We start from the raw sequence: 26,447 nt of genomic DNA, 5'->3' as shown, positions 1-26,447 counted from the left end.
GATGTGTTATGCTTATTGTTATAAAGTCTTATGGTAATTTATGAGTGTTTATAATGATAGTTATACTATAACTATATATAACTATATTAATAATGCATTATAAATGTGGGCATTTACTAACAATTATAACGTATTATAATACCTGACCTTATAAGTCATGATAAAATGCTTTATAGTGTGTTATGATTATTGTTATAAAGTATTATGATCATTTATGGGTGTTTATAACTATAGTTATACAGTGCTATAACTGCATTATAACTCATTATAAGTATAGAGATAGGCGTCAAATAAAGTGTTACCGAATTTCTTCTTCCTTTCTTTCTCTCTTACTCAATCCCCCCTTTCCTTCATTCACTCCTTCATGTTTCTCCCCCTTCTTTCCTACCTCTTCCTCTCCATCTTTTCTCTCCTCTAAGATTGAACACCTCCAGAAAACTAAGGTCTGCTTTTTCACGTCTTAGTTTGCTTTTTCAGCTGCGTGCTATTATACCCTTCCTTCCTGTTCTGTTCTCCCGGGGATTAACTCGCTCCTTTTAGCCCAATTCACCTTCAAAATAAAGTAATCCTCTTATCTCCTTTTGTCCTTACTTTGTCTCCCCCTCCCCTCCAGGTGAAGCACCTCCAGCGGGCGGTGGACCGCTCTCTGCAGCTGTCCAGACAGAGAGCCGCGGCCAGGGAACTGGCCCCTCTGCTGGACAAAGACAAGGAGAGCTGCATGGAGGAGATCCTGAAGCTCAAGTCTCTGCTCAGCACCAAGAGAGAGCAGATAGCCACGCTCAGACTGGTGCTCAAGGCTAACAAGCAGGTACAGAAGGCACACAGAAGGTGGCACGGTGGCACAGTGGTTAGCACTGTTGCCTCACAGCAAGAAGGTCCTGGGTTCGAATCCCGGGCCGCCCAGGGCCTTTCTGTGTGGAGTTTGCATGTTCTCCCCGTGTCTGCGTGGGTTTCCTCCGGGTGCTCCGGTTTCCCCCACCACTAAAAACATGTCGGCTAGGTTAATCCTCCAGTCAGTGCCCCTGACCAAAGGCACTGGCTCATAATCTGGAGTTGGTCCCCGGGCGCTGCACCGCGGCTGCCCACTGCTCCTCAGGGATGGGTTAAATGCAGAGAAAGAATTTCACTGTACTAGCTGTATATGTGACTAATAAAGTACCTTTACCTTTACATGGGACTTCTTGCAATACAAATACAACGGTGCTTTGGTCTATGATACAAATAATGTGGCAGTGCTGTGGAAATGCAGGAAAAAAATCATAATGTAAGGTATGACAACAAAGATATCACAGGAGATAGATAGATAGATAGATAGATAGATAGATAGATAGATAGATAGATAGATAGATAGATAGATAGATAGATAGATAGATATAAATACATACGTATGCACACGTACATGTACATGTAAAAAGAAAGGAAAAAAAACAAGACTTATAAAACAGAAGTGCAAATGGGGCTGGGAGTATTGCACATATCCTATCCTAGTCTTTAGGGGTGGGGGCTGGAGGTGAGATGGATTTAACAGCTTGGGGGATATAAGCTGTTTTTCAGTCTGTTGGTCCTGGCTTTGGTCATTTCATTACAACATGAACATAAGTTTAGGAAATCATATGAATAGTGACTCCTACAGTGTGATTTGGAGTTGTCCAAGACAAAAAGTTGACCTTTGTCTGCAAACCAATCGGATTAAGGATAAGATGAATACAATAATATTATCCCTAAAAGTTATCTAATGCATCCATCCCTCCATCCATGTCTGACTTGATTGTGATGTTCCTGTCATGGGGCCAAGTTAACGTTCCTCCCTAATCAGATTCTGAGTCTGATGAGTATGGGATGTGAGATCGGTGCAGTGTCCGCCAGCTGCTGCACTGGTTCCTTCTCCTTATCGTCTACTGTACCTTTGCACAGACATTTTAATGACTTTATTAAAAAAAAAAAAAATCCAAACACAGCCATCAGCACTGGTTTTAACGATGCCTTTAGGGAATTAGAACAGCAGTTTTATAGTCCAACTGTTTACAGGCCTACGCTCTCCGGATATGCATTAACCAATACAGTTGTTTGAGGGACACACTTGACTTTCCTGAACCTTTCCCCCCATAGCAATTAGTTTATATCGTCTGTTTATATGGTTTCCTCTTGAGGCATGTGCGTATCAGTGACTCACACTGAGAATATGTCTGCCACTGGATAATACAACCCTGACGACCTTCACTAATGGAAAAGAGTTGTTGTCATAAGTATCAACTTGAGTATGTATTGTTATTCAGGTGGAGCTTAGTGGACGTGAGAGTGTTTTTCAAAGCAACTTACTTGAACAGTGCATGTCTCTATATGGTTAAAGGGATAGTTCACTCAAAATTGAAATTTCACTCATTATCTACTCACCCTCATGTCGACTAAGGGCTGGGAGAAGTTTCAGAGTCCTCTGTGGCTTCTCTGAGTTACAGGGGGTCTCGGCGTAGCAGTGCATGTCCATATAACGGTTGCAAATGGATACCAACTGTCTTCGTAACAAAAAGACACACCAAAAAACATCCAAATACCTCCATGCTGCTCGTATGTAATGTCTGTCTTGTATTGAAGCCCCAGAATGCGAAATTGTCCAGAAAAAAATTAAATAAGTCTATATTTCAAGCTTGTTTGTAGCAGAAGCTCCTCTTCCCGGTTCGTCAAATTTGGACGAACTGGGAAGAGGACAGACCCTGGTTCGTCCAAATTTGACGAACTGGGATGAGGAGCTTTCCATATGAGCAGCATGGAGGTATTTGGATGTTTTTTGGTGTGTCTTTTTGTTACGAAGACAGTTGGTATCCATTTGCAACCATTATGGGCATGCACTGCTGTGTGAGTGAATTTCAATTTTGGGTGAACTATCCCCTTAAAGTGATGGTGGGAATTAGGACTTTGATGGAGGATTACGTAATGCACTCAGTTTAGAAAAAAAGCTCACTTTTTCTGAATTAACAAGGTCTTATCTCAGAATGCACCAATAATTTTCTCAAGTGAATGCATTACATTTCTGTACAACATGGATTAAAGAAAGAAAAAAGCATAGCAATGAATATAATAAATGTGTGTGTGTGTGTGTGTGTGTGTTCACTCAGACGGCTGAGGTGGCTCTATCCAACCTTAAGAGTAAGTATGAGGCAGAGAAGTCCATGGTGACCGACACCATGATGAAGCTGAGGAACGAGCTGAAGGCGCTGAAGGAGGACGCCGCCACCTTTTCCTCTCTGCGAGCCATGTTCGCCACCAGGTCAGAGCCTCTTTTAGAGTGTAGTTTAGGTTCTTGTACATTTTTCTTGTTTTTTCGTATTTTGTTATTGGCTAAAAACGTGACTCCAATTGAATCCAATTGTTATTCTGTGTCTTTACCCAGAATGCCAGATGTGTGTGTGGGTTTTTTGTCTCTTTGGTAGATTTTGCCTCTAACTGGCCAATGTCAATCAACTGGCCATCCGTGTCAATCAAACACAGAGCACTCTGTACTGTCTAAGTGTATTGATATGCATAAGATCGACTGTCTTCCAACAAGAATAGTTTGACAGTTTACAATGATGTCAAACATATGGCCCACAGGCCAAAACTAGCCCGCCAGAGGGTCCACTCAGGCCCGTGGGATGAATTTGCCAAGTGTGAAAATGACATAGAAGAAGAGGCATCTTGTTGAAATTGCATTTTTTTTGGAAAAATTTCAGGTTGTTCATTGAATGAAAATATCTTAAAGGGATAGTTCAACATTTTGGCAAATTGGCCCATTGCCATAATCCCTATAGTTTTAGGAGTAGGTTTGTTACCTTTAATTGGCGGTGCAAGCTATTTTTAGAACGGTGGAGCAGAGCCGCGAGCTGCTCAGAGCTACGCTATGGAGGCTCATGGAATTTCTTGATTTCCTTCATCAAACTCATCAAATACACAATCCAACAACTCCAAAATGCTCTGGTGGACAAGTTGTGACCTGCACATTCACCACGCTATGAGATAATAACAGAAAGTTATGAGTTGTTTTCGATGTAGATTCATGCAAAGCCGCTGATGTGTGTTCCCGTCGGGGGCAGTCTCTGAATTTGCCTCGTAACGTTCCGTTATTATCTCATAGCGTGGTGAATGTGCAGGTCACAACTTGTCCACCAGAGCGTTTTGGAGTTGTTGGATTGTGTATTTGATGAGTTTGATGAAGGAAACCAAGAAATCTCATTAGCCTCTGTAGCGTAGCTCTGAGCAGCTCGCGGCTCTGCTCCGCCGTTGCTTGCAAATAGCTTGCACTGACAATTAAAGGTAGCGAACCTACTCCTTAGACTAAAGGGATGGCAATGGGCCAATTTGCCAAATAATGTACCTATACTTCTTTGCACTAAAACAAAGGGAAAAATCTTTGAGTCCTCGTTATTCATAGGTTATAATGCTATCATTTTACCGCTCTGGCCCACTTGAGATCAAAATGACATTGTATGTGGCCCCTGAACTCTCCTTGTTTAGGAGATACACTTGTGAATCAGATAAGATAGATGCTGTTCTCAGGTCTGTTTCTTTTATTCTATGTCTTGTTCTACGACTCCTCGCTCTCATCAGGTGCGACGAGTACATGACCCAGCTGGATGAGATGCAGAGACAGCTGGCCGCCGCCGAGGACGAGAAGAAGACCCTGAACTCCCTCCTGCGGATGGCCATCCAGCAGAAACTGGCCCTCACCCAGCGCCTGGAGGATCTGGCCTTCGATCAAGAGCTGACCCACCGCACCCGCGGGTCCAGGCTGGCCCGCGCCAGGACCAGCGCCCCCAAAGTAAGTGCCCCGTCCTCGTCGGCCTCAGCCTCCAAGCCGGCCCACGGCTCCACTTCGGCTTTGGCCCCCGGCGGCCTCCCCGTTTCTGGCCTTACTAGTCCCACTTCGCTCCTTTCGGACGACCCCATCCTGCCCCTTAGCCCCTCCCTGGTCAGCGCCGCCACCGCCGCTCTGGCTTCGGCTCTCACCTCCCCTACCTCACACATACCCCACTGCGGTCCGTCATCGCCGGTGGCCGCCTCCATGGCCGCCTCAATGGCCGCCTCGATGGCCGCCGGCCCCGTAGCGCCAGAGAGCCCCCCGTCTCTGGAGGCCCCTTCCGCTCCCTCGGCGCGGACCCCCCCCTCCACCCCTCTGAGGCTGGCTCACTCCCAGTGGACCCTGGGGGTGCGGACGTTCGTGGTTGACTCCCATAGTTTCAATGTCAACATCGCCCCCACCCTGCCTCGTAGCGCGGGCCTCACCAGGCACTACACCTCAGACAACACCCACACCTCCCCCTCCCCCCCCTCCACCATCACCTCCACCATCACCTCCACCATCACCTCCACCATCACCACCACCACCGCCACCGCCAGGTCCACCCAGCCAGGATCTGCCCCTTCTTCTCCGTACCGGACCCCCAACCTGGGGCTCCGGCGCTCCACGTGGAGCCCGTCCCCTCGAACTCGGCCCCTCTCCAGCCTGACCCGCTCCTCCCTCCTCTACACCCCCTCCCCCTCCTCCTCCTCCTCCTCCCCTTACTCCTCCTCCGCCTACTCCCCCTCTCCCTCCCACAGCTATTCCTCTGCCTATTACAACTCCTCCGCTTTCACACCCTCCAGCTCCTACCTCACCCCCAGCACCCCCACCTCCTACAGCCACTCCAGCCACTACACCCCCCTGTACCCCAGATACTACAGTTCATACCGCCCCCGCCACTGACCCGATACTGTAAATCCTCCGCTATAAGCCTTTTTTCCAGCCTTTTTCCCACCAGGCTCCTTACAGAAAAAAAAACTGAAAACTGCAACTCCCATCATGCCTCTCTTTTCTTCACCTGAGACATTTGAGGGGGGGGGCTCACAGAGAGGAGGACAGAGTGGTTTCCTGTTTCCCGGTCCCCGTTTTCTCGTGCCTAAGCCTTGGCCAATGGGTTCTGAATGTTCAGTGACTTTGCTCAGGGATTTGACTTGAGGAGCACAAGCGCCTTCCTTTTATTCCGAGACTGCTGATTGGTCCACAGGACGGCGTTCCAAAAAAAAAAAAAAAAAGAGACTTTTTAAATGGGAATTTTTAGTGTTTAGATTCTTCAGGTTGAGACCACACATGCATGAAGTGATTAAAAAGAGACACAGAGACGTTCAGACATTGACGGGACACTTGGTGGACACTCTCATAGCTTTGAATAAGGGCCATGATACATTCAATTACCGTCCTCTATAATCAGTGTAATATCCACTCTGTTTTCAATTGTAGTGAGTCTCATATACTGCATTGTACTTGGACATTAAAGGGTCAGTATGGTTCAAATGGACCAGGTTGCACAAAGTGTCTGAAGTCAACAGCATTTCTATTTCAGATGGCTACGCCCAAAAGGTGGGTTAGTGGTAGTAACACTTAGGGTGAGTGTGTGAAAGGAAGGTGTCAACCTTCCTACAAAACCATTAGTTTGAAGCATACTGACTCCTTTAGTGTTTCTATGAACTAGTCACTGGTATTCACTGGATGTGTTGTCAGGGTGCAGGGGCACTGCTTTCCAACAAGAACCTGTGCACTTCAACGACTACTCTTCGTTTCTCGCCGAGGGTCTGTTGTTGCCATCGTCACAGCTCGACCCTTTAGCAACGTCCGTCCCTCTCTAGCACCACCCAGTGGTTTGTTCCTATAGCCATGTACTCAGCTATGCATGTTCACGTTTGGATGCTCTTAAACTGCAGATTTCCCTTCCCCTTCCATATGACAAATTGTATCTGATGGAGGTCCAGGTTTTTATAGAAGGCAGAGAGAGAGAGATGAACTTATGAGAAGGAGGAGGAGGAGTGGAGAGCACTCAAACATGGCATATGAGATCAGTTGAAGCCCATAGTTTGTACAAGTTGGGGTGTGTCTCAATAGTCTTGAGTTACTTTCTCCTCATGTTTTATTTGGACATGCCAGTAAAGTAATTATCACATTAATTATACCAATAATTACCTTTTAAAATAAAAATTAAGCTAAATTAAAACATGTTGTTGTTTGGCACAGTTGGTGAGGAGGTTGTTCTCCTCTGGTTACAATTCCATATATACTGTATGTAGATGGTTTCATGATTAAAAAAAAAAAAATAGGTTAAAGATTTCATTGTATTTCTCAAAACTAATAAGAATGTGTTGAAATGAGGGGATTTATATAACAAACCAGTGAGTGTAAAATCATAACAATGACTCAGTGTTTTATGTCCTCTCGCTGACTGGAAGAGAAAGTGATGAAAGACTTTTCAGACACACCGTCATGGCTGACTTCCGTTAACTATTACACCAACTATGTAGCACCCTCTTGTGCCTCTGAGGTCATCTGCAGAGGTTTGTCCAGCAATACAGAATGAATGTATTCAGGTTATGTGAAGGTTTGTTCATGGCACTGCACCAAACTCAGGGAATGTGAAACACTTCATTAGACCTGGAATCGCTCAACAACCAAACCAAACCAAACTAAACCAAACCAGAATGACTATAAGACAACAAGACTCCCGGGTTAGACTGCATCTTAGATTAGGGTTCAGTTCAATGCAGTTTTAAAGGTCCTGTATTTCACACTTTCACTGTGTTTCATTTGAAGTTTTGATATTAAATACCAACCATTTCAATATAGTTTTACATTGTCTCCTCTCTGTGGAGCTTTAGTGACCAGAAGAGAAGAGGCTGTTGGATCACCAGGAAAATCCTGTATAGGTGGTCTGGACCAGCTGTAACATTTTCCTCATTATGTACTTGCGGCATAATCATTCATTAACACTCTCACTTCTAATTGGCTGACTAGCTTCTGAGTGGATTTCAGCTCAACATTCAGAGAAACCAAATCCTACAAGGTGTGGCTGAGAGCGGTGACTGTTTTGTTGTGACATCACAAAGTCGCAGAGGTCCTGACGGCTCATTTTAAGGCTCAGTTTCTGAATACAGGCTGTGTGTATTTCTCTATGGACTGAGGCTTTGATACGTTCACTGTATTGATTCAGAACCTAGACCTGATTATAAACAAGGAAGACATGAAATCTCACTTAAAACAATATGGGACCTTTAAACGAACAGTATTCAGGTTTAAGAAGTAAACTTGTTTTACATCTTACTGAGAATCACACAAGAAGACTATCAGTGTCACCTGGGTTTCCAGTACAGAGATAAGATAATTAGAGTTAAGTTAATTTGAGCTCTGTTCAGATTTTGCTTTGGTGTAACTGTCAGTAATGTCCTTGCAACCATTTTCCTACTGGTTTATTGACACTTCACCCAAGCCTTTCTAATGAATGATTCAGTATAATGACAACCTATCTAGAAATGTCTTATATCTTCAACTCAAATTAATACAACTCTGCTCTCTGCTGCTTGTTTGACCCAAAAGCATCAAAGCATCTCCATAAAACCAAGAAAACATAAATAACCAGTACATCCGTAGCTCTGTACTCGATTCACAGTTGATGTTGATGTTCTCATTTGCCCTAAGTTGACAGCAAACTTATATCTCAAATGTGCTGATGTACTCTAACTGTTGACTAACTATCATACGCGAGACCCGACCAGTTCAGCACACATGATACCGTATTCCCTGTGTCTGTGTGTGCCTTACAGAACCTGTTATACAGAACCAACACAGTGTAGCCTAATAACAAATACCTACCCTGGCTGATTGTCTTTTGTCTGGACACAAAAACCTTTCAATGTGCTTCCTTTTATTTTTTATTTCCACATCTGCACCTCAGGCTACAATGCTGTTTTTTTGTGTATTTTCTTTTTTTTTTATAAACCTGAATTGCTTTCTGTGGGACGGATAATGACTCAGCTGTGAGACAATACGTGTAACTGTCAGCAGATATTTTTTTCGTCTGGGTCCACTACTATTTTTTCCTCCAAGTACACTTTCCTTTTTCTTTCTTCTCTATATTGGAACCTATAAATACCACCCCTCTTCTTTCTTTCAGCCTATCACTACTGTCTCCTGAATATTATGAATATACCCTTGTCTAATACTGTAAATGGATGCACCTTCATGCCTACAACACGCAAGTTTTTCAATATGCAACATGGGGCAAAATCACATTTGACAGGCGCCTTTCTTTTTTAGATGTGATTGGCCGTTTTACACTTGATGGGTCCATATGTTGCCCTAGTTTTTTGCTGCCTGGGCCACTGAAGCTCTGTGTCTGCAATCTGATTTTTAAGGTGCAACTGGGCAGTTCAGCTACTCTACTGCTTGATCAATTATTTCCTAATCATACATTTCGAGAGAAGTAGTCCGATGCACTCAGATGTGACTTAAAGGGATAGTTCACCCAAAATTGCAATTTCACTCATTATCTACTCACCCTCATGTCGACTAAGGGCTGTGAGAATTTTCAGAGTCCTCCGTGCCTTCTCTGAGTTACGGGGGGGTCCGCGCAGGAGTATTTGTCCATATAATGGTTGTGAATGGATGCCACTTTTCTTCGTCCAAAAAGACACACCAAAAAACATCCAAATACCTCATTTTAGCTCTAAACTCTGTAAATGTCCCTCTTGTATTGAAGCCCCGACATGAGGAATTGTTAGGCGAGAAAGTAGCCGTTTAGATCAGCATGGGCTAACTGTCTAAATACCAGCTGTTTACAATTTGTTCAGACGAATTCGGCGCTACTCAAGCTAGCCGTTGTGACCAACGCACTCCGGTTACTTCACAAATAAACACCGTTTCCTTACATACAGAAACCATGACGATAGATTTGTGCTTTTACTTTGAAATAGGAAGCTAACCTACCCTCGATGTAGCTAGCTTGACAAATAAACGTCTTTGCTTGAACCCTCGTTTTGATCGATCTCGTCCGTTTTTGACGGCTAACAAGAAAAGTGGTATCCATTCGCAACCATTATATGGACAAATACTGCTGTGAGGACCCCCCCGTAACTCAGAGAAGGCACGGAGGACTCTGAAAATTCTCACAGCTCTTAGTTGAAATGAGGGTGAGTAGATAATGAGTGAAATTTGAATTTTGGGTGAACTGCCCCTTTAATAGACTTACAGTAGAGAGCTGGTTCATTCTCTGATGCCTGACCTCCATGGGCAAATTCAATCAGCAGTAGGAAATGTACATTACCTCCATCAGAGGACCAAACTGGTTGTTTACAGAAGTATAGATGACAGATTACCGATGACCATTTTCTACAGAATCATGTTTGATTTTGGATTTTGGATCGTTTTTCCTTCCTCTCAGCTGCTGGTTTTCACTAATCTCACACTGTGAAAATTAAATTAGTAGATCTCATCTAGAGCGATCATATCATCTATGTTACCAGCAGATCATGTTAGTGTGCCCTGCACTAATTTATTTATAGTGCCACATCCATTACTCCAGGGGTGGTCTCCTCTCTCTTCTAATTGTTAAATCCTCTTAAATTATGTATTATTGAGACTTCGTACTCATAAAATATCCAATAATACAATGTCTTACCCTATCATCCACTTAGTGTATCATGTGGTGAGTTGGTATTTTTAAATCCTTCCCTCACTAATTGTTGATGATACAGAACATCGCTCCAGGAAGCCAGTCGGGAAGAAGGAAAAACACTGAAAATGTAACGATTTTGATGATTATCATGGCACCTTATTGATCCTGGATATTGATCATGCAATTGGTTCTTGAGGATGATATTTTTTGTCATTGCATGATCACTGAACCTTACTAATATTTACTTTATTATAAATTAGGTATCTTCATTTACTTCTCAAATTGGACTTCGTTTTAAAAAGTGGACCCATGTGTAATCTGTATGTTGGCTGAGGTAAAAGAAGGAACCCTGTGTGATCTCCTCTCTGTGACTCCCCCCACTCTGTGTAACAGACGCACACTTACACACTCGCTCACTGACGCACACGTCCCCCTAACTATCCGACCAACAAATCTTTGCTAAATTCCCTGCAGGTCAAATTTAACCAGTGAGAGTCGACATGAAGTCTGTCAAATGTTGTTTTCTGCCCCATGACTGGATTACCAGTTTCATTCATACGCTGTTTCAGAGGAATCTCTGAGGACCTAAAAAAAAGAAAAGATTTCATGCAACAGACGTGTGTTGACGCTGATTACGTGGCCAAGTCACTTTGATCAGTGTCCTGATATTTGTGTCCATCTCTGGATTGAACGGTTAAACTGTCTTTGTGGATTAAATACAGTAAATGTGAAGTTTAGGTTTAGAGAGAAATGTCATAATGTGAAAAGGAATTTGTTCAGTTTGATATTGGACTACTTTTCCTACAGTACTGTACAGGTGACAGTATTCAGTGTGGACTTGATTGCAGCCAAATGAAGTGAGTTTTGCCACAGACATTTCATAAAGCAGCGTGGAAGTGGTCTTGAGGGAGAAATGGTCTCACTGTTGGGCAGAAGCAAAGACAGTCGCTGGAGGGCAGGTGGAAAAAAGAGAGACAAAAACATGGCACTTCCTCTTCCTCTTTACTTTATGACCATCATAACAGTCGAATGAATTTTTTAAAAGGCAGCTATACAAACTATATCACAGAAAAACTTTTGCACATTAAGACTGTAACAGGGACCCAAAGGTGTTCAAAGCACCTTGTATATCTGTGTTGGTCTCTCCATGGAAGAAAACAGCTGTTACTGCTAAAAAAAAAAGTGTCATATATTGCCAAAACACCACTCCATCAGTGGAGTGAAAACACATCTTGCTTGAGGATTTTCGGCACCGAGTGTTCTATATAAGACAAGAGATACAAGAAAGATTGTAGCAAACTCAAAAAAAAAAAAAAAGTGTCATACTCCACAGAGTAGGAATAAAAACCTCCCTGTTGGCAGTGTTTCTCTGCTGGAGTGATACTGTGTAGTGCAGGAGGCTGATATGGGAACAGCTTTTGTTGAATATCTAAGGAAACCTCTGAATCACACAGAACAAACTACTACCAACTACTCTTAGATAACATACTGTAACCTACAGTGTCAATACAGCATTTAAAACACTTGTTATAAGAAACATCACTTCCTGCAAACTATAGATCTTTGCAGTCTGGGCTATAGGAGGAAGGAAAAGGCTGATTGGTGTGGACGTGTAAAAGTATCATGGATAGAAGACAAACCAACAGCTGTGATGACTCACTATATATTCTTACACTTCTCAGAAAACCAAATGGAGGAAACTTTCCATTTGAAATTTCAATAAGTTACAGAAGCGAGTGGAACAGTAGCTAACCCTGAGGTGATATCACTTCTTCTGCTCTCAGTAGCTTATTATAACTCCTCATCATCATCGTCACCGTCACTTGCAGCAGTGAGGAACAGGAAGCATTACAACTGGAGTCTGAGGGACACTAACTTAAAACTGTTTGAATTCGAGGATGAGTCCCATTTGAGCCTTTACTTGAATTAACCGGCCGCCATGTTTGGTCTTAAACCAGCATTGAGCTGCCCCAACAACCTGAGGAACACTAATCTATTGGGCTTTCTCTGCATCCTGCCGTTTTCTTCCCCTCCACCTTGTATCCTCACCTTGATCCCGCTCCGTGGTGGCCCCTGCGGCTCCGGCCTCTGCGTTTCAAAATCAAACCAGTTTCCCCGAGAAATGTCTGTGTAGCTAAAACTCCAAAACTCAACCCTGCGTTGGTCGTGCATTCTGTATAAGCAGCACCTCTGAGCTAATGCCCTGCTGTTCAGACATCCAGACTGTTAACTGTCATACCACTGAATGTGTCCAATGCCTGTTTGCTTTCTGACCACTTTATATGCACGTGTAAATACCAAGTATTTTACAGCTTTATCTGTACAGTGTTATGTTGATATAGACCATACTGTAAATATCTATGAATTAACACTTTGTCTGTTGTGTTTTTGTCAGTGGGTAAATGATTATCACTATAATCAATATTTATTTTGGTAACACTTTGACACCTATCTCTATAACGCATTATAATATAATACTTATAATGAGTTATAATGCAGTTATAGCACTGTATAACTATAGTTATAAACACTCATAAATGATCATAATGCTTTATAACAATAACCATAACACACTATAAAGCATTTTATCATGACTTACTGTATAAAGTCAGGTATTATAATAAGTTATAATTGTTAGTAACTTGCTGACAATGCCCACATCAATAATGCATTATAGTTATAATGTGTTATAATTGGCTTATAAACGTGTATAACTATCATTATAAACATTCATAAATTATTATTATAATGATCATATGCTTTTATTATGTTATAAAGCATATGATCATTTATGAGTGTCTATAATTATAGTTATACAGTGCTATAACTGTATTATAACTCATTATAAGTATGGTTATAATGTGTTATAGAGATAGGTAAAGGTCAGGTCAGGTAAAGTGTTACCTTTATTTTTTACAATTTAATCATTTTTAATCATAAGATCAACTTTATACAATACATTCAGGCAACGCAGCAACATCTTATCTCACTCTAAACCTCACGTTCTGTCAAAAATACTAAGTACGCCTCACTGATGTGTAGGTAAGTATCAAATGGTTAATCTCTTCTCTGTAAACAAGCCTTCATATAAGTGTTTAGACCGTATGTCTGTGATCTAACCGTGTCAGTTTCTTGCAGATTGTCAGTAGTCTTCTGCCACAGTGCCGGTCCTCGTACCCTCCCCACAGCTGAGGCTTTTCGAGGGCCGCCTCAGCTCTGTTGACAGGTAACAGCAACACACACACACACACACACACACACAAACACACACACACACACACACACACAACAACCAGTAGATTACTAATCGCCTTCTCCAAACGACCTCACTTATGTCACAAATCGTCTTTTTTTCCCCATACGATTATAAAACTCTGACGCAAATTTGTCCAAAAATATTGACTTGAGAGTTTTAATAACAGTTGAGTGCTCTTGTAAAAAAAAATCTAAATCTAAATCCCAGACATCTTCGGGGGGGGGGGGAAGTCTTAAAGGATTAAAACTAAGGAATATGATTAGAATGGTAGACAACATCCTGCAGCATTAAATGGCTTTTTATTTAGGTCTCAACGGGGCATGGTGAATGAGGCCAATGATAGAATAGAATTTACTGTGTGTTTCTGTCTCTAGCTACATTAAGAGAGCTAAGTACATCTGTCAGTTTTTAGCCCTGTTAGCAAATGTGGTTATAGCGACAGCATGACAGCCTGTCGGTGAGTCGGCCTCCATGTGAGTCATTGCCCCAAAATCTAAATGGAAAGAGACATTCATGTCTGTAAGAGCCATACTTGTATTGCTTGCAATAGTTTATAGTTTTTATTTAAAATGTGTAACTGCTCCTTTAATTATGCTGTGGATGACATCATAGCTCTCAGACCAGTTTAAGCAGCCTAAGGAGCAAGACAGTTTTTTGACAAGAATAATAAGAAGAGAATACCAGAGTGAATCTTGTAACTTTGTTTTTGTTTTAAGTAAAACTATTTTTGAACCTAGTTACTGTCTTCGAAGATTCCTCTCTTTTTCTGTGTCAAGCTTACTGCCAAGAAGACTGCTTAATAGTAGTGGCAAAACGAGTAGCCTGAAGAAGAAAGATTGCCGCTACAATGTCAAATCCTAATAACTTATTTCATTCTCTGACCTTAAGCACCATCAGAAACATTTATGTTCCACTCAAGATGAACTGCAATAACTTTGGTGACTCTCTGACTTTTCATCTTGTTGTAACTACAGCTTTTTATTCAGCTGCAGTCATCCTCAGTGTCTGCTGACATAATGTAGGCTAATGAGTTGGATAATGTGAACAATGAGTGGAGCAAATCGTAGCTGCAAGCAGAGTATGTTGAATATTGTTGTGTTTTAAAGAAAAGAGTATAAATTCATCCATTAGCTATGCTGCTTATCCTTTTGAGGGTTGTTGTTGGGTGGGGTGAGGGTGGAGCCAGTCTCATCTGAGGCAGTGGCGTGTTCAGGAAGTGGCCTTGGGTGGCACGGGCCACCCCTGAAATCTGATTGGCCACCCCAAAATCTGAGCTATATGCCCAGTTTATTTTTTCCAAGAATAAAACATTGAGGTTTTCTTTTCTTTTTTAAAGAATATTTTTGGGCTTTTTATGCCTTTATTGGATAGTATAGGACAGGAAATGGGGAGGCAGAGAGAGAGGGAATGACATGCAGTAAAGGGCCGCCCGATGCAGGATTCGAACTGGGGCCGACTGCGGCGAGGACTATAGCCTCTACATATAGGGCGTCTGCTCAACCTACCTCACCACTTGACCCAAAATTAGGTATTTTATCACAATTGTATGTTGTTGTATTTTGACCAGTAGGTCTAGTTTTCTTGCAGTGTTAGTATGTTTTGCAGACAGAGCCGGGTATGGCCAAAACCTGTGTGGGTGTGTGTTTGCATACATGAGTACATAATGTGTGCGCGCAGGCTTCATGCCACCCCACCATAAGTCAGTGCCCCACTTGGGCCACCCCTATCAAAAATGTTTGGACACGCCCCTGATCTGAGGTAGTGTGAGAGGTGAAGCACTCACCAATCTATCATAAGACCTTACAAGCAGACATTTTGGATCACATTCACACCCATGGGTATTGGGTAATTTAAAGTTGCCAGTTAATTTGACCTGCATGTCTTTGGACTGTTGGAGGAAACTATAGCACCCAGAGGACACCCTCACCTCTCCACAGAGAGGCCCCTGCATTCAAACTCAGAACCTGTCTATTGTGAAACAACCCTCGCCAACCACTGCACCACTTAATTTTATACACATAGGTGGCACACCTATGTGTATAGAATTGACGTCAAAATCAGCTGTGATGTGAGGTTGGAGGAAGGACACAGTTTTCCTACAGTAACTAACTCTGTCTCTTATAGGTCACATTCAGATCTGCAATATAACTATGGGGTGGAATAAGTTCAAATGCAACTGTTTTGTTGAAGGAATTATTCATGCATATGGAAATGTATCAATGACAAAAGCATTGATAGGTAAGATAATTGTACTGTCTATGTCTTATAAAGTAGAAAAAAACAGTTTTAAATGACCATTAACTTTTTTAACCTTTCCTTTGCTACATGCTACTTGTGCTACTGCAATGAATTATGGTCTATATCAATGGTTCTCAAAGTGGGGTCCAGGGACGGCCAGGGGTCCTTGAGAGGGTTGAAGGGGGTCCCCAACTTTTTCTAGAGTAGGGGGAAAATGTTCTGGAAAATGTTTTTTCCAGAACATTTTTTACTTTTTTTTTATTTTGAGAAATATTACCCCTCTTTGTAGAATTTTTACCACTTTTTTTCTACCACGTTTTCCCAGAAAATTATCTACAATGTTTCCAAAAATTCATGCCATTGGCCCTAATTTGAATGTACATTGAAAAAAAGTAATGTTCTTCAGTCTCAGAACAAATATTTGTGTATGTCTGGTATTTGCTTCAAAATTTCGTCCAATGGGGGTCCGTGGTCTAATTTGTGTCAACTTAGGGGACCTTGATGTAAAAAAGTTTGAGAACCACTGGTCTATATCATGATCATCAACACCTCCAGTGTTCAGTCCCTGCTTTTAAATATTCCATGTTTTAGTGTCATGCTATACAGTACTGTATGTGGGTGTAGGGGGTGGTAATCAAGTGGGATAGGCCAGGGTGTCTTTATTGTGGAAAGCACTTTGTGATGTGTTTTAAAGTGATACGCCAACATTTTTTTTTGTGTCTTGCCTCACTCCCGAGTCCATGACAAGCAGATAGACACCATCCTTTCGACTGTGCGTGCAGTAACAAGGGAGATAGAGCCGTATCGCCCGTAATTAGCTTAGCTCAAACGCTGGAAGTAGTAGTGTTAGCCTGCCTCCTACCCGAGCCGGAATCAGCAGTCAGAAGCTGATTTAATTTTAGCTCTAAACTCTTTAATATATCACTTTATCGACATTTCAAACATTTTTAGGCGAGAAAGTAGCCGCTTAGATCAGGTGTGTCGTTAATTTGTCTAAATACCAGCTGTTTACAATTTTGTTCGGACGAATTAGGCGCTACTCAAGCTAGCCGTTGAGACCAACACACTTCCGGTTACTTTCACAAAATAAAACACCCGTTGCCCTTTACATACAGAAAACCATGACGATAGAATTTGTGCTTTTACTTTGAAATAGGAAGATAACCTACCCTCGATGTAGCTAGCTTGAACCAAAATTAACCTTTGCTTGAACCCTCCATTTTGACCGATCTCGTCCCGTTACCGGCATTTTGACCGCTCAAGATGCCTTACCAGAGAGTTTTGTCAGCTCTGAGACGACGGTCTCGGTTTAGAGTTGCTCAAGAGTGTCTCTGATGACTTTAGGTGGAGGCAGGCTAACACTACCTATACACTTCCAGCGTTTGAGCTAAGCTAATTACGGGCGATACAAGCTCTCCTTCGTTACTGCATGCACAGTCAAAAGGATGGTGTCTATCTGCTTGTCATGGACTCGGGAGTGAGGCAAGACATGTAAAAAAAAAAAAAAAATGTTGGCGTAGCTATCCCTTTAACTGTATGAAAAGTGTTATAGAAATACAGTTTTGATTGATTGACTGATTGATAAAACGTCACTGGACATTTCACACTGTATCTCACGCATCATGACCTCTTACCTCTGCTTCTCAGCAGCAGTGTGTCGACCCTCTGGAGCACTGCAGACGCCTGCCATGAGTGCCTCCCATCTGGCTTTCCTCCTCCTCCTCCTCCCCTGTGGTCGTCCATCTCTGTGGAAAACAACACCAACACCAACACCGGACCCCACCCCACCTCACTTGTAACCTGTGACCTCGCCCCCAAACATCCGGTCCAGTCTGTGGTCCTAACCACCACCACATGAGGAGTGCCTGACTCACCCACATCGCTTTGGAGAAACAGAAGTGACACTTTGACACTTTGCTACTGCCAGCAGAGCCACATGCACCCACTGACACAGCCAGAACCAAAGCACCTGCTCATCCATATTCATTCATTCATTCATTCATCCATTCATTCATTCAGTTTGGGTGTTATTGAATCATCAAAATCAAATGAATCAAACCCTCCTTTATGTGTCACCCACAGTGATGTGTGTGTGTCTAAGAGTCCCAAAACATGTATTGCACCATACAAGTATGTCCTGCTGTATATATTTTAGCTTTCAGTGATAGCAGCTTTTTAACCTCTACGTATGTAAAGCATCTCACTATTTATTTATGTTTCTCATGTATTAATCATACATAATCAAACCTAACTCCCCTGAAGGAGAAGCACAAACTGAAGCAATGCATTCCAAACACCTGTTGTGTGTGACGTCACGTGAGCACCGACATGCTGCCGACGGCTCCTCTTCAGATGCAGTGATGACACGCTCGCCCAGGTGGATGAGGTGGGAGTCTGGGGAGATAAACAATGTGTCTGATTTGAAAAAGGACAAACCGTTTCCTCGGTGAACTTAACTTGAGTTCAGGTTCTTAGATCTCTGAACCCCTCGGGCTCAAATCAGGGGGGGTTTTAAGCTCCGGCATGAAGCTGATGATGAGCGGATTTTTTTTTTTTTCTTGCACAGGACAGACGCGATGAGGGCGTTTACTCACCTCATGACCTAACCACACTCTGCAGTTGGCTGATGCATTAGTTCCCGGTTCCACTTTGTCTCTAAAGCGTCTGGAGGCTCGAAGAAATGGACCTGGTGATTTCATAAGACTGTGATGTGCTGTGAGTTAGTGCTCCGTGCTTCATCTAAAGTGGCTCTGTGGAGAAGAGATTAGTCGACGTTGTTGCAACAAGTTTTTTTTCATAATAAATGTCCCTGAAAGCCTCCCTTTCAAATTATAAAATAAACAGCACATACTGATACACTGTCTTTCTGTTGTGTTGTGTTGTGTCTCTGCATGTTCTAACCATAGAGGTGATTTTTTTTTGAGATAATAAAGAGGAGTTCAACGACATTTTTCCCCATCTGGAAGTATGGAGATCCTACATTTAGCAAAGGTGGGGACTGTTATGACCCCCTAGTGGGAAAAATCAATAAGATTAAATAATCTGATCATAATATACAACACAACTAGAAAAAAAATATGGAACAAAGATCCTTAAAGCTGATGAGAGACAGATAGAGATGAGACTTTAGATAAAGCCTGAACTTAGGGGAACAACCACAGTCAGGGCCCTGTGGCTCTGTGGCATTTGAAGAACAAACAGTAACTGTGAGTAAAAATACACTGGGCCTATTATTTGAGAAACATGAAAGTGCTCGTTGAAATTTCACAGCTGCTACATTTTGAGATTTTTCGACCACATGCCCACATCTGATACAGCTCACAGCAGCTGGCCCTAAAGACCAGAGTCGCACCATTGAATTGCATGTGTATTTTAATCTAGTTGTGGTTCATTTACATGCAACCCGTGTGTGTCAAAGTTATTATTTTACATGAGTGTATAAAATGATCAGTTGTGAAAGTTAACAGGTGAATTGTCACAGGCTCACAACAGATTTGAAGGAATCTGAACCATAGGATGAATCTCTAGCCCGTTTCTGGGTTTCATCTTTTAACCACAAGGAGGCGCCAGTGTATCAGTGACTCACAGCAGCAGATGGAGAGGAGGAATCCAAACCTGAGGAGTTTCCAATGTTTCCTGTTTGTGTTTCTTTTTTAACTTTAAGACTCAGAGGACTGAATCCATCATTTATCTCACATTTTATTAACCATATAACCTCAACTCCCCTTTATAATCAAATAAACTGACTTTTTGACAGCAGGGTCGTACCTACCAGTCAGTAATTCAGTTATTCATCTGAGAATTTAGGGATTTTAATAACTTGAAGAAGAAGAAGAAGAAGAGTTTATATTCTAAATCTTATTTCATAGATGTTCTTAGATTTGCAGCAGTGGAGAGAATCCTCACAGACTGTCTTTGGTGGCCAAATAAAAGGGGTATGGACTGCAATAAAATGTGGACTTGGAAAGGTAAAATAATATTTCTATAAGCCTGAATAATGTCTTCATGCTGTTGTCTTGTGTGCTGCATCTAGGCAAGGCAACGCAAGGCAGTTTTGTTTGTATAGCCCGTTTTTTACAAACAGTTTGTCTCAAAGGGCTTTACATGGCATCACAACAACATCCTCTGCCCTTAGACCCTCACATCCACTGAGGAAAAACTCCTTGGAAAACCCTTTAGATCTAGTATGGTCTGGAACTTAGAGAGCGTAGTTTTTTTTGTGTATTAGTTGTAGTGACAGTTTATCTAAGTCACGCACAGGAAGATATTTCAGGATTGAATAATCATGAACTCCAGTGCAGCTTGTCAAACATAACAACACACCTGTGCGTAGGAGGAGAGAACAGGTTTACCTCCACAGGCCCACTCAGCTTGATCTGCTTCTTAGCACCTCGTCCTCGTCCTCGTCCTCGTCCGGTCTTCTCTGATCAGACCGCTCCACCACCTCAGCTTCTCTGGCAAGTGCAGGCCTCTCACGCTGACAAGAACTAGCACTAGACACCACCCCCACCTGTTCACTGCTGCCCGTCTCTTTTCAGTGGAGCAGCTTTGCTACACACATACACACACACACACACACACACACACACACACACACACACACACACACACACACACACACACACACACACACACACCTGAACCAAGCCTGGTGCAGCGGGGGTCTCCTGCAGCAACACCTTTAGTTCTGCCTGTGGGGTGTTACTTATCATGCTGGTTAGGTTTCACACAGATGTGACGCTCTGGGTGAAATGTGCAGCCAGGTGCTGTTTAATGCATAAAGCAGAGGAGCAGCAGATCATCCATGTAAACATGAAGCAGCCATCCCTCGTGCATCGCTTCATACGGCGCAGAAAAAAGTTGAAGAACAGCTTGATGCACACGGTTCGCATGTTTGGTCCCGACAGAGAAAGTATGGGATATACTTTTTGATCCATCTTATATTTATTTATTTATTCATTCATTCATTTATCTTTATTTTAAATTTTTTTATTTCTCCCAAATACTTCACTGTGCCTCCAATATAGGATTTGAAGCACTTTAAAACCTGTTTAGGTGTTGTACCTTTATTTGATTACATACGGACATGGAAGTGTTGATTTATTATTTCTATTATTTTTAACAATATCTCTATCAGTAATTTAATAATTGTTGTCATCTTCTTTGCTTTTTAGCCGGTGCATATTCTCATTTGCCCAGGTCATAGTATTTCAAGGGAGGTTAAATCGAATTTCGATCCCTTGAAATCTTTGCTTTTTACTTTTCGATCTCAGTTCTCTTTAACAAAAACATGAATAAATCCAATAAAACATTGATCACAGAAAAAAAAGGGATGTTATGATATGAAAGTTTTTAAGTGTCTACTGCTGTTATTTCACTAATGCACCGTGACAACACTGGGAGCATCACTGTTGGACTCTTTCTTCACAGTTCAACTGTTGACATCTTAGTGGGTCCTTTGCATTATTCAGTGTAGCTCTTCACATGATCACTGCTCTAGTAAATGGATCTGTCTAAGTTTACAGAGTTTTTATGTTTTATAACTGTTTTCCCCCCTCTAAGATTATGTAACGTCTGATACATTATCTGATCCAAAAACTGCTTAAAACTAATGTTGTACTTTCTCAAAATGTGTGAAACTCTCTGAAACTTTCTGCTTCCAATAATCAGTCAAACCGCCAGACATCCTGCTGGGTGTGTGAGTGTGTGTAGCCTATGTGTGTGTGAAGGGATTGATTAGCTATGCAGAGCTGCTTTCCATCCCTGTTGTTTGTTCTCTTATCAGAGGCTCTTGACACTCTCCAAGACAAGCAGCAGCGAGTTATTACTTCTCACTTACAGAGAAAACTCAGAGGAAACGCTGTAATGAATAATGATGTGAATGAAATGAATAAAAAATGGAGTTCAGGAGCCTGTACCGATATTCCCACACTGATCAGACAACATGTGAACAACAAAAGTTTTAATATTGTGGCTGATTGGTTTTAAGTTTTAAGACAAGCCACCGATTATTTCCACAACATCTGTGAGAAAAGTCTCTAAACGAGGAATCGAAAACTCAGGCAGCTGCGTTTGTCAGATATTGTTTACCTGCGGTATTGATTCCTCTTTGAGCTGCAGGTGTGTCTTTTAGTGTGTGTGTGTCTGTGTGTGTGTTTGATTACAGTCAAGGCTGAATCCTGCAGTCTGTCTGTGCTGGGAAGTCCAATTAAAAAGGATACATGAGTAATATGAGCAGAAGCAGCAGCGTCTGCATAACAACTTACTTCCTGTCTGAGTCTTGAATGCTGTTGCATTAAAATATCAATAATGATAATGACAATAAGCTGAAGGCTGAGCACTGGGATTGACTTTAGCTTTAGCATCTAGCTGTGTGCCCAGTTGAATGAATAAACCAGGCCATGAATGAAACCAGTCTCCCAGCTGAGACGCCTTCTGCAGTCATATTCCTCCCTGGTTACCTTTAACCCTTGTTGTAGTATTGTTTCACAATTGCAAAACAAACATCCAACTCTAATGAGCCTCCTCCTGCTCTCTGCTTTGAGTTTGCACAGTTTTTTTCTTTTTTTTTTTACATGCAAATGCGTATGTGAAGCATGTGTTGATATCCGTCCATCCGCATCGTGATGCATAAACCTAGTGCAACTTCCATTTCACAGAATACTGATGATGTTTTGAGTTAATCCACGGAGAGGGAGATTTCTCATTAGCAAGTAAACATTGGCAGGCATATAAAGAGTCTTCCAGACCGTGTTTTCAAATGGAAACAAACTTGAGCCTTAGAAACGAAGCAAAGCCACAGAGAGGAGTAAATACAAGTAATTAAATTATTTTTTAAAAAGGCCCGAGTGTAAAGAAGACGGACGTATGGATTAAAGGAGCACTGCAACAGTTTTACATGGTGCTGTGGTCATGACCACATCTAACCGACAAGTGCATACCAAGACCAAGACTTTGAGGGGGCCTAGACCAGGTCAAGACCAAGACCAATGGGGGGTGAGACCAAGTCCAAGACCAAACCAATGCGAGACCATTTTCAAGACCATTACTGTATTCAGTGCCCGTACTCATGTGCCTTGAAATTTTGAAATTAAAAAGAAAAGATAATTTTATATAAAATCTTTAGGCAACCATATTTAAAACAAAGTATGGATTGAACAGAATTACACACCACAATACCTGCTAACGTGCTACCACAATACCTGCTAACGTGCTAACCTCTCCCACTTTTGACAATGGGCAAAAGTGGGAGAGGTTAGCATGTTAGCAAGTTTTTCAGATCATTATACAAGCATATACTTTTGTAGAACAATTTTAATTATTTTTAAGGTATTTAACTACATTATATAAAACAAAGTGAGTGAGTGACAGAGAGACATTTGCTGTTAAAAAAAGATGTCACTGCAGCTGTGGTCTGTGAAAAAATCCTGAGTCCAGCTCGACCGAGGCCGAGACAAGACCGAGTAAAAATGTCATCAATTCTGACACAAGATTTTGAAAATGTGGTCCCAAGACCTGTCTTGAGTACTACAACACTAGTTTTACACAGGCTTTGGTAGTGGTCCTCTGTGCATCGTGTCGTCTGTGGCTCTTTCCCACAGGCTACATTCTGAGATTGGCTCATACGTCTTTGCTTCCTCGTGGAGACGCTCGGAGCGCCTCGCTGTGAACACCTAAAATTGAAGAAAGTTCAACTTAGAGCAGAAAAACGCCAGAAGTCATTTGCACTTTTTTCCCCCCCCATTGTCCAATCCGAAGCACCGAGAAGAGAGAGGAGCCCTGGCTGGGAAACAACAGTCACAGAAGATAAATAGTCATGGCTGCTGCTGGATACCTGGAGCTGTGAGGCCTGCAGATGAATTAGAGTATGGAGTGTAGTATTTCAGAGCAGCCGCTCCGCTCGCCCTCTATCAGAACAAATGCCATCTGCCTGTAGTCTATATATTTGAATTACATGCAAACTTTCATTACTGCTGTGGACACCCAGTGAAAAATCAGGTGCTCAAAATGGATTAGTGCACTCAATATTCATATTGTCTATAAATCTTAATTGCAAACAGGAGCCACTAATCTACATTACATGGATGAAGACTGAGAGGAGGAGGTAACACAAACACATGGTTTAACTTATGATGCATAGATGACCTTGTCTTATTGGTGATGATTTCCTTGAGATGAAATGATGATTGTGACAGGGTTTATGTCTTCAGTGATCTGATCACGTGTGGGCAGTTCCTCAGCACAATGGAGTGGATCGGACTACGTGCAGTCGTAACTCACAGGCCAACCTGCAGCAGATGGGTGATCCAGGCATCTGCACTTAAAAAAAAAACTATTCAGAACTCTGTGAAATGTTGTCCGTATATATAGTGTAGCCTCGTAAACCAGCCTCTCCCAGAAATGCATTTCATTTCATTTCTCAGCGAGGGCCTGGCATCATTCATGGCCTGAAAACCTCAGAAGGCCGAGCCAATCAGCGTCGCCGCTCAGATTTCTGTGATTGACACAGCACGTTGGCCAATCAGGGACCAACTGGTGCAAAGCCCTGGACTATAACGTCACTGCATGCACGACTCTTACCACAACAAACGGCGGAGCTATCTAGCAGTAGCAGCCTAAAACAGCAATAAGGGAAGTTCTTACTGAAATACCATCCATTACAGCAATTAAACAAGAGCAAGAGTCGGCGCTTGTTGAGTTTCTTGAAGGAAAAGACGTTTTCGCTGTTCTTCCAACTATTTTGAAACGCTGATTGGCTGAATGGGGTTGTCTGTCAACGCTACTACTCCCACCCAGCTCCCGCCCACCCCATACGCGTACAGGGGGAATGAGGCCAGACTCTCCCTGTGAAGTGAAATGAAATGGAATGAGGCTGGTTTACGAGGCTAACTATAGTGTTGCTTTCATAGAAAAGTACATGATTAAAATTATTTAGGATTTTAAGTACTGTATGCAGTAACTGCATTTTTTGACATTCATAACAAACCAAACCGTTTGAAAATCAGTCAAAAACTGAGAAAAATCTGGTTATTTTATTAGAAAATGCATAATGCTCTGATGGAGTGAGTTGACTGAGCCAAGATGGTGGCCGTGTGGTGACGCGTGTCATTGGGCAGCAGTGTCGGGTGAGTCATCTAGTCTACTTATGGGTCTTTTGTTTTTTCCCTCATGTTTCCATCCAAGGGGGTAGATCGGACTACGCACAGGCGTAGCTCACAGTCAGCCATATTGCAACGGGCAACTCGCACAGACACTTGCATTAGTTCAGGTGGGTGATCCTGTCCTCTGCACTAAAAAAAAATATTCATAACTCTGAAAAATAAATCAGTATGTAGCTTTTACTTTAACTATTTGCATAATGTTACTATAATGTTACTTTTACAAAAAAAGTATACTTCATCATAACTGTACAAACATTCATAAAAAACCAAACCGTTTGGAAATCGGACAAAAACTGAGAAAGTTCTGTTCATTATAGCAGAACATGCACCATAGGCTTAATGCTCTGAGGGAGAGAGTTGCCCGTCCCAAGACGGCCGTCGTATGGCTACGCCGTGTCATTGGGCAGCAGTGTCGGGTGAGTCATCTAGTCTACTTATGGGTCTTTTGTTTTTTCCCTCATGTTTCCATCTGTGTTTCCTGTTTCCACTTCCTGCCGGGTCCCTTCCTGCCCTCCTGGGTGATTACCTGACCTCAGCCTAACGTGCTGCACCTGTGTCTCATTGTCTCCTTGGCCCAGATGTTCCCTCTGGTGTCAGTGTTATTGTGTTGTGGCCTTTTCCTCTGTGCATATTAAACCTATTTCTGAGAAAGACTGAGACCAACTCAGTGTTGAGTCCCCTCTCTCTCTGTGTGTGTTCAGCAGTCACAGTCAGTGACTGTCACCTGTATTTAAAGCTGTCCATTGGAACCATGAACATCACTTAAAGACATACCAGATGGCTCTCAGAGTGCGATTCACTTCTGCATGATTTCATATTTCCAGCAAAAACTCAAAGCTAGGGATGGACTTCACACAGATATTAATTTCCATCTATGGGAGCCAGTAGCTCTGAATGAAAGACAAGCCCACTGACTGGCAGGATTTATAGTTTGGGACAGGGACATAAAAATCTAAGAAACAATTTTAATTGGATGCAAAATTTGGAAAGCCCTTAAGAGTGAGTAATCAAACAATTTAAATAGTTTAAAAGGATAAGAAAATACATAGATTCTGATGTAAAATAACTTTTGACATGAATTTGGCCGTTATACGAACAACTAAGATAGGGACAATGATTAAAGCTGGGAAAGTACACTGGGCCTAAAGCTCCAGTCATACAAATCACCATGGTTTTGGAGAGCACTGAAAAACAATGCTGTGTCACTCCAGAAAAACACTAGAGCACATTCTAACCATTTTGCAAGGCAATAAAAACAATGTGTTGTGTAGTGTGACGGACTTGTTGCAGCCTCACTTTTCACTCTCCACAGACAAGAACTGAGCACAGCGAGGCCAAACGACA

The 26,447-nt window shown here is 42.2% G+C and overlaps 2 protein-coding genes across 3 annotated transcripts in view; one reads left to right on the top strand and one right to left on the bottom strand.

Moving 5' to 3' along the window:
* Nucleotides 1-5,930, top strand: part of LOC146962941 (protein bicaudal D homolog 1-like) — a 46,657-nt gene extending 40,727 nt beyond the window's left edge. The window contains exons 9-11 of one of the 2 annotated variants that reach the window (XM_085769396.1): nucleotides 614-808; nucleotides 3,114-3,265; nucleotides 4,582-5,930. In XM_085769396.1, coding sequence (XP_085625522.1) covers nucleotides 614-808; nucleotides 3,114-3,265; nucleotides 4,582-5,716 — 1,482 coding nt within the window. In that variant the 3' untranslated portion in view covers nucleotides 5,717-5,930. The remainder of the gene's footprint in view (nucleotides 1-613; nucleotides 809-3,113; nucleotides 3,266-4,581) is intronic. The other variant, XM_085769397.1, reaches the window with a different exon arrangement.
* ldhba (lactate dehydrogenase Ba) overlaps nucleotides 1-26,447 on the bottom strand; it is a 194,205-nt gene that overhangs the window by 148,495 nt on the left and 19,263 nt on the right. The window lies entirely within an intron of this gene.

This window comes from Trachurus japonicus, chromosome 23 (genome assembly GCF_045865225.1).
Source record: "Trachurus japonicus isolate A0001 chromosome 23, Traja_1.0".
NCBI classification, from domain to species: domain Eukaryota; kingdom Metazoa; phylum Chordata; class Actinopteri; order Carangiformes; family Carangidae; genus Trachurus; species Trachurus japonicus.
The sequence above is the reverse complement of the archived record's forward strand: the minus strand, read 5'-3'. Positions and strand labels throughout refer to the sequence as shown.